The sequence below is a fragment of the Vitis riparia genome, chromosome 12 (assembly GCF_004353265.1).
Source record: "Vitis riparia cultivar Riparia Gloire de Montpellier isolate 1030 chromosome 12, EGFV_Vit.rip_1.0, whole genome shotgun sequence".
Taxonomy (NCBI): domain Eukaryota; kingdom Viridiplantae; phylum Streptophyta; class Magnoliopsida; order Vitales; family Vitaceae; genus Vitis; species Vitis riparia.
The window spans coordinates 23062757-23076807 of NC_048442.1; the positions used below are offsets into that span (position 1 = coordinate 23062757).

A 14051-nucleotide genomic window follows, 5' to 3' on the forward strand; every position below is an offset into this window, starting at 1 on the left:
ATGAACATAGTGAGAAGTTAACTTGCATGTGATGTATCTCCTATTTAAGCTTATAGAACAAAGAAGAAGACACTAAAGAAATATAAGGAACCCATATTGAACAATATGCTAAACTTTCAAATTATTGTGTTGAAATCAAAAGAACAAATTTGGGTTCAATAGTGATTATGAAAACATAAATGGTTCATGATAAGCTCATGTTTGAAAGAATATGTATATGCTTCGATGCATGCAAGGGATTTTTATTTGGGTGTAGGGTAGTGGTTGGTCTTGATGGGTGCCATCTTAAAGGGCCACACCTTGGGCAACTATTGACAGTTGTTGGCATTAACCCAAATAATAAGATCTTTCCAATATGTTATGCTGTTGTGAAGGTGGAGTCAAAAGATAGTTGGTCTTGGTTTCTACAATTATTGATTGAAGACCTTTCCATCAACAATTTAGATGTTTGGGCTTTCATTAGCTACAAACAAAAGGTATAAAATTATGAACTTGTGTTTTCTATTTTCTAACGACTTAGATATAACCAAATATTTTCTATTTAGGCCTAACTATGTTTGATGGTTGAATATGATTATTTTAAATGTATTTTTTTCCTGTACATTTTTTTTTCAATTGGGTCTTTAAATGTATGCATGGTACATTGTTAATATCTATATACATGGCTGTATGTTTTAAGTTTTAAGGTTATTTTTTTTGTGTTTTTCATTTGTTTTCCATTTTCTTTCTTCTTTGGCCATGATGTAATTTCTGTGTGTAGGGGTTAATGTCTGCTATTGAGGAGTTGTTGCCTAACTCAAAGCATAGACATTGTTTGAGATACTTATATAACAACTTCAAGTAGAAATTCAAGGGACTAGCATTGAAAAATAAAGTTTGGAAAGTAGTCACTACTTCAAATGTCCTTAGTTTTAGTAGACATAGAGAGTAGATGAAAGAAGAAGACGGAGATGCTATTAATTGGTTAGCCTCCAAGCCGATAGTTGCACACTAATTCCATAAATCATCCATAAGTCAACTAACCAATATCACCATTGTCAAACATCCATAAATCAACCTCCGACATTTGCATAATAATTCCACCAAGACCTCTTCCAAAAGCTAATAGCAATATCAACACTTGAAAAGGAAATAAATCAAAGAGTTGCATATTAAACCTGGAGATGAATTGTATGTTCTAAACAACTGCATTTGCTCAGAATGCATAATGCAGAGTGCCAACATAAATCATTTGAACACCATGACTTAAAAATCAAAAGGTAAAAAACCGAGCCGCAAATTTGTAATTCAATTTGTTCATTCCATTAAACACAAATTTAAATAGCAATTCCATCAAGGCCCCCACATGTTGTTTATAGAAACTGTTCATTTCCTCATCTATTCAAAATGTTTACACAAAATAAAAAACTCAAACCAAGTAGGGAGCTTTCTAATTTTCAGGTAACTTTGGGAAGTCTTGATAAAAAAAAAAAAACACAATTTCTCTATATTGAGATAACCAAAAGAAACAAACAGATTGCCCATGATATCATCATCATCCAAAACATGCATTTAACCTTTCTTCGATTTACCACAACTTCATTCTCTTTCTTCTTCACAACATTCAACAATCTAAGAATTATTTGCTTTGATCTATCACACATGGGACCATCATACCACAAGAGGAATCCACAACCTCTGTACTTCTATACCAAATTTGAACATAAGTCTACAAAAACACCAATGATAAATTTGAAAAAAAATTGATAGATAAACACATTATGACCTTGTAATTTTGGCATCCCCGAAACCTTCTAGCATGATTTAAATTTGTTCATGATGTCATCACACAAGCTTCTTTACCACAATAACAATGGACTGAGGATTCATTAATCTTCTAGTTGTCATTTGCCTTCAGAAATCTTCAACTTCAATGGATAAATCTTCAGCTTCGACAGCTGCTTTATGGAGCTATATGGGATTCTAAGGCTAGAGAAATTATTTGGGGATTTTGCAAATTTCCATCTCACGTACAAAGAGAAACAACTAACAAGGAGAAATTATGTGGGGTTTTTGGCATCAACCTTGTGGGATTGGGATTTTAGGGCTTCAAATGGAAGGAAGAACGGGAAAGGGCTTCACCCATAGCAACAGAGGAAAAAACAGTCGATGGAGAGAGGAAGGTTGCAGATTAAGGTTTTAAAAATGGAATGACCCATTTGCCCTCATTAAAAATGACCAATTTGCCCTCGATCACACGGAGAGCACATGCCATTCCATCTAAAAATATGACATTGTGACTCAGAAAATGCATATTACATGTAATTATAAACCGAACTCGATGGAGTAATGTGCAAAATATGCTATAGGTTTTGGGGGGGTAAAATGTATTAAACCAAAAAAAGAAAAATATGATACATGAGATATATATATATATATATTACGTGTTATCTTAGGATTAACACATCTCATGTAGCAGGAATATAAGAAAGATGGTAGATATCATATCCCACCACTTATCCTATCCCATCACCAACCAAATATAGGGTATAATATGTTATTCTCTTTCTTATCCTATCGCATGATATATCCTACCAATCAAACATAGCTCTAAGGTTATGAATTAGCCTTAGGATGAGAAGTTGTAAACAATAGAACTTTAGTGGGAATTAAGTTTTATATGAACCAAATATTCTTATTATGTATTAGGGAAGTACCACCAAGATTACTTTATCCACCCTTGACTATGTAAGCGAATTGACGTGAATGGGACATGCACCTTACTTGGATATTTGTAAGAGCTTTAAAGATGACCTCACTTCCACTTTCATATAGGTGAATCCATCAAGTATGTTATGTAACTAAACACCACCTATAAGGAATATGATATTCATTAAGAAGGCTTCATCAAATCAAGATTGAGAGAGGGCTCAAATTCTTGAAAGTTAAGTTTTTGATCTGGGTTGCTTTTGTGTCATAAATTTGAAGTCATTGAATGAGAACTCTAAAGAAGAAGATAAATAGTAAAAAAAGAAAAAACGGATTGGTTTAGATGATGTATTTAAGTTTAAGGCAGTATATTCCCTTAGTGATTCTAAGCATTTATAATCATAAAATCTAGTCATAGTAATTCCTTCAATGAAATTGGACATATATCCTTTATAGACAATGGTATGTCAATTGATCATGATATAGGTGTCTTTAAGTGTCTTTAAGTTTTAAGAGTTGAAAAAGCAATCCTAAAAGATTGATAGCTATTACTTTATTCAATTATAAACATTAATTCATGGAAAATTTGCATGAAATCAATAGTAGGTCATGACTTGAGAAATTAATTCATTTTCTCATGCGTAGACATATGAGAACCTTGAGCACCACCTCAGACAAAACTCCTAGAAGTAGGAAACATCTCTACATGGTCAGAATTGAGCCCAAGTAAGTTTGTTAACTGATCCAATACTTCTTCACATATATAATTGGTACACCCACAATGAATACGAAATCAATCACCTCTACCACAACTTCCCCATGAGCCACGACCTCCACCACACCCGAGGGGACAATCTCTACCATGACTTACAGTAGAAACTAGTGTTGCATCTAGACAAATTTAAGAAGACTTTGTTGTAGATGCTTGAACACCAATTCAATGAAGGCAAGAATAGGCTCTACTAATTGTGGGCAGCTTCTTGTCTAATAATTAGTAAATTTATCTTTATTTTTAAACTTCCATACATAGGATTTAAACTAGAAAGAAACTCGACTACCTTAAAGTCTTCATGTTGCTGCCAAAGCAGTTCAATATCACTTGTGAGAGGATGGTAAACATTAAGTTCTTCCCAAAAACCTCAACATCAAACCCCCTCTAAGTGCTTCCCAAATTTGCTCGGTGAATTCAAAAAACATCATGGTAGAGGCGATAGTTCACTCTTTCCCTTTTGTTTCTTTCCTTGGCTTTTTAGTGGAGTGGCAACAACCTTAGAAGCATATATTTAGACAACATATCACAGAATTACATTATGTTTTTAATTTCAAAACAAAAAACAATAAAAGAAAATATAAAGTTTTTAGATTAATAAATTATAAGGGAAGGAGATAATTAGGCCAAGAAGACAAAGAATGCATTTTCAAGGTTTTGTAAATTTTCTTCCTCATCAATGGCTTTAGAGGGAATTAAGTCTGACTGGGAGGCCTGCAGGGAAAAAAAAGGACTTAAAAGTTCAGGGGTGATGCTGCAATTTACCAGAATTTCTAAACCAGAAACAAATGGATTCATCCGTAATTTCCCCAAGCACTAAAAAATGTAAATTCCTTGTAAAATGTGTTTTTCAAGCAGAAATTTATAGAAATAGCATTTTGATTCAATTTCATTAATCCCATCCTTGATCAAACCATCTTCATCATAACTGTATCCATATTTATCGTCATCCAAACAGCATCCATCTCAGAGTCTCCATGCAGCTCGTCATTCTTCCAATTATTTTGCTGGAAGACTACCAAGATTCTACAGGATTTTATAAACTTAATATTAAAGCATGACAGATCAGAAAGAAACATCCCTGAAATCTTCAGTTCTTAAATTATTAGGAGGATCATATCTGCCTCCTCATTCTGGAATAACGAAGCTAAAGCACCAACCCATTCAGACAATTATTATCTAATCTGTTCATTAACTGTGTATCCCAACTGAGATTAGCAACCAAAGACCACAAATTAAATCAGAAAACAGCTGGTCAGCCACTCATGGGGAAAAATATAAACCTACGCCTGACATCTTATTCCAAATAGTAAGGCAGGCTCTATGTTGAAATGTCGGTCACTGGTAAAAGAGGTTAGGAGAAAAGGGTGACCATCAGTTTCTCACCTACCAGTCATCCCCACAGCATACTTTTTGTCTTATAAAGCAAAAGAACCAACTAGCAGTAAGTCCATCTTAGGCCTTCAAACCCAGGACCATATAGCCACCCCATCTTGATCCAGAAATAACTAAAATCAGTACCGAAAGCCAATTAGGGAGAGGGAAAAAAAATGAAGAAAAAACATGTACAAATCCATTGACAAGAAATGCACAAAATCAGTGAATAGTTGGTGAGATAAAGAACATTCCCAAAAATTTTAGAGCAAGAAAGCCCAAGTCCATCATTGGGAGAACAAATTTCCTCAAAATGCTAATCAAGCTCCAAAAGAGAGCCAAGGTTGCCATGAAATGATACAACAATGTTGAGGAACAAAATTTAATTTGAAAAATACCTGTGGACTAACACAAATATAGACAGCTCTGTGAAAAGATGGAAAAAGTACAACTAGGCAACCATACCATTGACTTGCTGACTTGTATCAACACATAAGGGCAAAGTAGAATGGCTTGAGAACGATTTTGAATCTGAAAAAACAATAAATAATTGAAGAATGGTTGTGGCAAGTAGAAGTTAGACAGGACTAGAGAAATAAAAAATAAAATAAGAGAACAAACCTTCTAATTCATTCCGCATCCAATCTTGTGCACATACTAAAGCTTGGACAGTAGCTGGACTTAGTGAACTACGATCATGATCTAGCACTCTACCTTCCATGTTAAATGCTGAATCCAAGGCAACTTTGGACATAGGAATCCCCAAACATTGCGTGCCATCATAGATAGAATAGGATATTTTGGAGTGTGAACTTTCCACCAATTTAATATGCTGAAATCAACATTTCTAGGGAAGAGAGGTTCCTCCAAGTATTTGTCCAAGTCTGACTTTACACTTTGACTCTGTGAAGTTTCATGAAGGAATTTGTCAAAGCCTACCAGCCTGTCCCTAGAGTAATTTCCAGCACTGAGCCTGCCACTACCACCCACCTGCCAAGCCAGACCTTGATCCAAAGAAGCTAAAGGGGAGCAGATAGCATGTTCATTGAAGAGTGCTTTAATACTGACAGAAATATCATCAATGTGAACAGTGGCATTACTGCCGTAAATTTTAGAATAGTAGTACTCTACCAATTTCATCTTGAATCGAGGATCTAAGATGGCTGCAACTGCTAAAGCCAAGCTGCATTTCTTCCAATACTCATCAAACTGCTTTTCATCTTCAAAGCCAAAGTGCTAATAAGAATATCTGAGCTATTGCACAAATCAATCAATTGCAAGTGAATATCACAAATCTCAGGGAAATATATATTTGCAGTTGGGTACTTGCTCCCACTGAAAACATGAGTAACTTCAATGAAGAGCTTCAAGTAGCCAGCTATAGCACCTGCTCTCTCCCATTCCGTATCAGATGGGCACATTGTATAGGCAGAGTCATGTTCTTGCAGAAGAGAGAATGCATCTTTGTACTCCAAGGCAGCTTCAAGCATAAAATATGTCAAGTTCCACCGCAATGGATTATCAAGACATAAGAATTTTTGACTCTCAACTCTAGCTTGTTGAGCCATTTCATTGAACTTCTCTTGCACTGCTTGTGAACTTTTAACATACCGTATGCTTTCCCGAATCTTACAGGTTACCTCAGACAATGCTTCCAAGGCATCTTGGACCATCATATTCACAAGATTTGCAGCACAGCGTATATCAAATAATTGACCATCACATAAAAGAAACCTATTTTGTGAGAGTCGATCTCTAATTCTGCACATGATGTTATCATTGGTTGAACAACAATCCAATGACATGGAAAACAACTTACGATCAATATCCCAATCCATTAAACATGTCATGATAACTTCTGAAAGCATATCTTCTGTATGAGAGGGATCCATAATCACAAAATTCAGAATCTTCTTCTGCAATTCCCAAGATTCATCAATATACTGAGACGTCAAACAAAGGTATTGAACATCTCCTGAAGCATTCCACATATCAGCACCGAGGCTGATCTTTCCAGACAATTTATCCAACACTTCATACATCTTTTGTTTCTCTTTCTCATAAATTTCCATACAGTCAGCCTCAACTCCGTTAAGCGACACAAGATCAAACAACGGCTGTAGATTCTTAACAAATATTTTAAAACCAAGATGCTCAACCATGGTCAAAGGATAACCATGTAAAATTATCATTCGAGCAAGATCAAATCGACTCCGCTTTTGATCAATAACATTGTTTCCAATATTAGATATGCCATCTTTCACCTGATCCTGTTCAAATTTAATATTCACAACATTAAGCACTTCATCCTTCCTCTGATCTTCATCAAAAGCATAATTAGACAGGGTAACCGCCCCTTCCTTTTTCTTTTCTCTTGATGCAAATAGTTGAGCCACATCATGATTCGATCTTCTTCGACACCTAATTAAATGATTCCTCAAATGAGATGTTCCACTAGTACTTGATCCACTGAGCTTCTTTTTACAATGCCGGCAAATAGCCACACAGGTATCACCTTTCTTAACCCTATCAAAGTCATTCCACACAACAGATTTCAGTCTACTAGACCTGACAATAACGGATTCTGATATTTCCATTGCATGAACCTGACACAAAAACCAAATCTAAATATTTTGTCTGAAAAATAAAGTCCCAGCAAAAAGAAAACAAAAGTTAAACCTGTTTAGAGCCAAAAAAAAGGCAACAGTAACACATACAAAGCTATTTCAACCAACAACCAGATGAGAATATTGACTAATAAAGATCAGCCCAATAGACAATCAACATGCATATGGGGCGCGCACAGATCTGCTAACCAAAATGAAGACTACAAGAAGCATTTACCTATAAATTTCTTGTGAGGATATGTATGCATACTAATTAAACCAGCAGAGATAAACAAGAAGGAAAATTTTCCAACCATCTCTGTGGGCAAATTCCTTTGGAAAGGCAACAGTAACACATACAAAGCTATTTCAACCAGCAACCAGATGAGAATATTGACTAATAAAGATCAGCCCAATAGACAATCAACATGCATATGGGGCGCGCACAGATCTGCTAACCAAAATGAAGACTACAAGAAGCATTTACCTATAAATTTCTTGTGAGGATATGTATGCATACTAATTAAACCAGCAGAGATAAACAAGAAGGAAAATTTTCCAACCATCTCTGTGGGCAAATTCTTTTGGAAAGGCCCACCACCCCAACACCAACACCAACCCCCCCCCCCCCCAAAAAAAAAAAAAAAACCCCAACCCCAGAAAGGCTTTGCTGAGGGAAGTTGGTGTGCATCTAGCAAGTGAAAAACAACGATCATTCCAAATTAATTACTCTTTTTTTCCTAATACAGAAATATGGAAGCATAAAGGGTTCTTTTGAAGCTAATATAGAAATCTAATTGATATACATAAAAAAAAAGAGAAATAAAGACAAGAGAAAGTGAGGTATAGGCTTAAATAATGACAAATGGTGTATGTATATGTGATATTGTTAAAAATGAATTCTGACACACTAAACGTTAATATCAAGCAAAGGAATACCAAGAAAAATACATGTATATATACATGCATACATATATATAAATGGGTAATGGCTTAATTGATAGTGCACATAAATGCTTCTAGGGTGCATCAATATCTAGAAAAATGCCATTTTCAAACAAACACTGTTTATAGACTGGGTCTTATTAAGGAGATTATTTCATTTGGATTGATTGGATACAAGAACATCTTCATGGGTCTTTTTTATTAAGGAATTTCTTTCTTTCCACTTCTTGCTAATCATTGAAGAGATAAAGAAACAGAGTGAAACCAAGATAAAAGCAAAGGATCATAGGAGTCAATTTATGATATCAGAGCATATAAAAGTGAAGCTACGAATTGTAGAACATTTAAAAGTCTCAAATGAAATGGAGTGGCTGATAATTTTTCTAATTTAAATCTTTTTCATATATACAAAAGCTAATATGACCACCCCACTCCCATGAGAGCATTCATCTTGTATGCTCCTTTGAGTTCTGAAAATTCTAAAGGTATGAAAGACTGCAGCATAAATGCAAGGCAATCATGTGGAAACCCTAAAAGAGAACCTCAATTACTCATCCATAAGGTCAAGCAAAGCTGCCTCCATAAAAACATCCACACTCATCCATGAGAGCCCTTCCCTGTTGTTTTAAGTTTCAATGAAATTTACTTATCAAAGGAAAATGCTTATGAAACATCAGAAAATTGAAATCTTAATCAAAGGAGTCAGTCACAAGTTGTGGGGGACAAAGCTACCCATTAAAATGTTAGAAGTTGGAATACGATTAAGGATTTATCAGGAAAAGAAGGGTCAGATATAAATTTAGCTAAGATTAGATAAATTACATGGTAGACTAGTTCAATGATTAGTAGCACCTTGTATATTTCTAGAAGTTGTCCATGGTAACAGACAGAGGCAATAATCTGGCTGATGCAGTGCAACTCAAGAGGGGTTCACTCACATAAACCACTTCAGTAAGACATAAAATTTAATGAATCAAAATTACAAACTCAACTTTGGCTTGCTATATACAAATTGGAAAATTTTCATTCTCCATTGGAAGTCATGAGACATATAAGTCCTGAAACCTATACACTGCTTTGATAACATGCTATAAATCAGAAGAAATAACAATAATTAAAACCAACACACAACCTGAAAAAACAGGTCACAGTCAAATGGATAGACATGAAAACATAAAGCAAACCCATATATAAAGATCAATCAGTGGTCCAATGCAAGTCCCAATGTATGCAAGTGCCAAGAGACACACACACAAGGCAACAAAACAATAATATAATACAGCCTAATCATGCACCAAAACATTGAAATCAATATAGTTGTGGGAATATGAAGTGCATAACAGAACAATAAAATGATCCAACAAAACTAGGTAGCCAGATGTGCAAGGGTGTCCATTCCTATTAAAAAACTGAATCATTAAAACTAAATAATATATCAAATAGACTAATTTATTCGCTTCAAAGATTTGAAGCAATTATCTTTAAAGCAGTTGCAAACTTCAGTTAACATTCCCAAGTTTTGGGGTTAAAAATTATCTTAAGACAACAGTAGAAAACCAGAAAAAGTAGAGAGCATCTTATTACTAAAAAATGCTTGAACAATGCAACCCAAATGCTTCACTCATCCCAATTACACAACAATTCATTGGTTTCTGCATTACATAAAGAGGTAATAGGGTCATGAGATTCGACCCACACCCGTATTGCTCCTAATCAAAATCCCAAACCCGGGTTTCAACCAATACCCGAAAAAGAGAACTATGGGTCGACCCAGAAAACTCTGGAACTCGGCGAGTATATGGGGAAGTTAGCCGGATCGGGAAATCCCCGGATCTTCCCTGATCCGACCCGTCGGATCAGAAACTGAACACTGATCTGAAACCCAGACGAAACAAAAACAAATGACCCTGATAATGTTCGGGTTTGGATTCACATATAAACCCTAAAACATCAACCAATCATAAAACATTAAGTGAAAGTAAGAGAAAATAAGGTTAGGATTTAGAGCGTACAGCGAATTAAGGAGAAGAGACCCGACTGAATGGTCCACCGGGGTTAGGGTTAGGGTATTGCTTTCGGTGTGTGTGAGAGAGAGAGAAGGAGAAAGAGCGGGCGAGGGTTACATATGGAAACAGGTGCCAATTTTGTTGAAGGCGCGTGGAATGGATTCCGGGGCTGGAGGCGCGAATTCGGTGCATTTACTAATCTATCCTTGCAGTTAGACGTGGCCGTTTGGCCGATTGGGAGTTGATTTTGGAATTGAAGGCATGGAGGTTCTTGGACAATCCCCCTAGTCAAGGTCTTTCTTTTCAAGGCCATAAATTTTCTAATTGTTTTTAAATTATGATTAAGTGAATATAGAGTTAATTATCACTAAAAAGAATAATCTTATATAAAAATAACATACAAAATTCTGTAACACAAAATTCATCAAATGACTTTGATAACTTCTAGGGAATTTTATTTGATTAAACATACTTCTCTACTTTGTGACATTCATTATGATACCCTATACCAAAGTCATTTTACTCGATTAAATATACTTTTTTATATTTTGGGACATCCTTTGTGAACCATATTTTATATTATGTCATTAAATTAATTTAACCAAAATAATTGGAATAGGATTATTTATTATGCCAATGAAAATAACTAGTAGAAAAAATATTTAAAATAAAAGATAAAACAATACCAAATCTTATGATTTGAATATTTTGAATAGAACTCAATCCGATTCACAAGAGAGAGAGGACTATCTATATACCTATGGAGGTATAAGTTGTTTGTCGCTTTTTTATTTTTAGAAATACTCTTATCAATACTAATAATCAAACATAAAAGAATCATTGGAAATCTAACCATTTCATTTGCCTTCAAGTTTTATTTCATCAACTATTTCAATAGGGGTCTAATTTAGGGTTTTAATTACTTGATGTAATAAAAAATTGTCATATATTAGTAACTTGATTTTGATTTCATATGCAAATTCAATCTTGAAAAACTATGAGGGAAGAGGCTAATGTTTGCCAGGGATTCACTTCCAAGAGGTTGATGACAATTATTTGTTTGTTTGGTTGAACACATTATACTTAAAGACAAGAAGTCCATGCATCGCAGCCACTCTCATTCAGTCTTCAAAGCCAAGGTATGGATTGCACAATAGGAAGATATATATTGAATTTTGCGCATTATAAGTAAGTGCATTTGGTACAACTAATTCAAAAGATGAATTACAAGAAGCATAGAGGAAAATGTAAAAGGAAAGGAAGTGTTCTAGAGAAGAGTCTATTCAAGTTAGGTTAAATGTCACATGACCTTGCATTATATTTCTACTCTTGAAAGTTGTTTCATCATCAACACATATTTTTTCTATCTATATAATTCAAGAATACAATGTTGCAATAAAATTCTATTAGTCTCCATTCATTGTGGAATCAATTCAGATCTCCATATCATAGGAGATCCAAAGCAAAGAATATCAAGAGTGAATTCCATTTCCAAGCATGCCAAACAATAGCCAAGAGTGGATATCCTTTTGTTCAATACTTATGTTTGGAGGATAGGTGGCATGAGGATCAAGTCCTTGTAAGTTTCTCTTGAAACACATAGCTAGCTAGGAAGTAGATTAAGGTTTTCAATATCAAGTAATAGAAGTTTTAAAGTTTATTTGACAATGATTTTAAGAAGCGTTTTTAAATTTTCTAACACTTACAACAATTCTTTTGATAACAAATTTCAAGTATAAAGAAATTTAAAAGCATTTCCTAAAATCACTACCAAATAGATTCTTAATATTATAATTTTAAAATATATGAATACCCTTTTTGAGTTGCAATGTGAATTAAACAGATATGGGGTTCATTCGCAAATGGGAAAGAAGGGTATGAAGAGTTGGATGCCCAAGTTGTGGATCAATTTGAAGACACGGGCTATGTTAATCCTAACAAGACCGTGTCTTCTTCACAACCATGCCTTTTACACACATGATGTTTGCCTCTTTATATCTTCAACTCTCAAATATAATACAAGATTCAATAATCATATTCCTCTTATTTGAAGCACAAACTAGAACAATAAGGATGACGACAAATGCTTCAATGAGACAAAGTGATGAAGAGGGAGCATTGAAGGACTAGATCTAGTAAAACGAAAATAAGTGTGGTTGGTAACATAATGGAGAAGATAAAGGTCCTTATTACTATCATTAATATAACATAAATGTTAGAGCACCAAGTTAATGTTCATAGATTAGTTTGTACTGAGACTTAAGGCAAACTATTAATAGAGGAACATAAGGCAAACCTGTTGCACCATGCAGACTGCATTTATTGGTGTTTGCTTAGAGTTCCAGATATGTGGAATCAACTTTTCTTGCATATTTGTAGCCAGAAAGGAAAATGAAACACAACTTCATTTGTTTTTATGGGTCTCTGACCACATGAAATCATCAATTATACATAGCCTTTTGATTCTTCTATATCAAAATTTTCATTTATATTTGCTCAACTTGAGCGATACCACAAGCCAATTATATGCTCTTATGAAACATAATTGTGCCTTCAAATTCTTATGTAATTCATTCATCAAGAGATGTATCAGGAACACAAGGCTTATTACATTTGTCCAATGTTTTTTTACATTGCTATATATTATATGATTTGGTATGCTTTGTTCCTCTATTAATCTAATTCTATAATTTTTACTTATATGTTTTTCCCATGTCACATTGAAATTGCGGTTTATTCAATGTCATTGTCTTTGCATACATTTTGTAGACCATGGTGTGACATATTGCTTTTAGTTTAGGTATGATCTTTCTTCACATAATATATATCATTCTTTAATTGTATTTCCTTGTACTAAATTGTGTTCCATTCACTACAACAAAAATAATTTATGGTGTCACTTTTAAAATAATGATACCATAGGTTTAATAATTAATAAAGGTGACACATCATATAAAAAATCTTCAATTGAGGTAGTTAGATGATGTTAGTTTTATATTTAAAGTGTCATTTTTCGGGAAGTGACATCATATAAAATAAATTTTTTTAAGTATTATAACTTAATGAGCCCACTTGAGCCCACTTTTAGAATTAATAATGAGGGATAATATATAAAAAGCCCATTGTTTCCACATGCCACCCACAATCCAAAAAATCTCAGTATACAAACCCTATATATAAAACCATAATCTTCTTCTACCTTTTCTCGCACCCATAGTCAACACGCTCACAACCGACATTCTTCACTTTGTGGACTCCCATGTAACCCAAAATCTCTTAGATCTATCATTTTTTTTTCTTTTATTAATGTCATTATATTGATTGTTTCAACATATTTGTATTATGGTTTTTGTAAACTGCGTTTTCTTGAGTTGTAGGGAAGAAAAACTTAGGTTTAAACTTCTAGCATAAAAGAAAAAACTTGCAGATTAATTGATTTTTTAATCTGAACCAAACACATGGTCAAGTCCTTAAAAACAAATGAAAAAACAGAAAAAATGAATGATTTTTAATATGTAATTGTGTAAGAATGATAGGTATTGAATCCCCCATATGGTGAACACGTCCCTTGTTTGAAATGCCCCCTTGTATTTCTCCATGTAAACATTTCCATCCAATATCACTAGTTTGAAGAATGTTGGGTCATTCGCTGCTTCCATCATC

The 14051-nt window shown here is 34.2% G+C and overlaps 2 protein-coding genes across 2 annotated transcripts; both read right to left on the minus strand.

The window, feature by feature from the left end:
- Positions 1-4403: 4403 nt before the first annotated feature.
- LOC117927368 (zinc finger BED domain-containing protein DAYSLEEPER-like) lies at positions 4404-5592 on the minus strand. Its single transcript, XM_034846869.1, has 3 exons — positions 5453-5592; positions 5297-5362; positions 4404-4965 (listed from the first exon to the last, which is right to left on the minus strand). The coding sequence occupies exons 1-3, from the start codon at positions 5583-5585 to the stop codon at positions 4913-4915; spliced, it is 252 nt and encodes an 83-aa protein (XP_034702760.1). The 5' UTR covers positions 5586-5592; the 3' UTR covers positions 4404-4912.
- A 411-nt stretch (positions 5593-6003) lies between these two features.
- LOC117926123 (zinc finger BED domain-containing protein RICESLEEPER 1-like) lies at positions 6004-10583 on the minus strand. The gene is made up of 2 exons (XM_034845199.1): positions 10395-10583; positions 6004-7437 (listed from the first exon to the last, which is right to left on the minus strand). The coding sequence occupies exon 2, from the start codon at positions 7426-7428 to the stop codon at positions 6004-6006; it is 1425 nt and encodes a 474-aa protein (XP_034701090.1). The 5' UTR covers positions 7429-7437; positions 10395-10583.
- Positions 10584-14051: the final 3468 nt, after the last annotated feature.

What these genes read in the sequence shown, in the direction of transcription:
- LOC117927368 (XM_034846869.1), bottom strand. Translation starts at nt 5,585, where the DNA reads ATGTCCAAAGTTGCCTTGGATTCAGCATTTAACATGGAAGGTAGAGTG. An exon ending in GATGCGGAATGAATTAGAAG is followed by an intron (nt 5,363 to 5,452) that starts GTTTGTTCTCTT and finishes TTGTTTTTTCAG; the next exon opens with ATTCAAAATCGTTCTCAAGC. An exon ending in TACAAGTCAGCAAGTCAATG is followed by an intron (nt 4,966 to 5,296) that starts GTATGGTTGCCT and finishes TACTGATTTTAG; the next exon opens with TTATTTCTGGATCAAGATGG.
- LOC117926123 (XM_034845199.1), bottom strand. Translation starts at nt 7,428, where the DNA reads ATGGAAATATCAGAATCCGTTATTGTCAGGTCTAGTAGACTGAAATCT.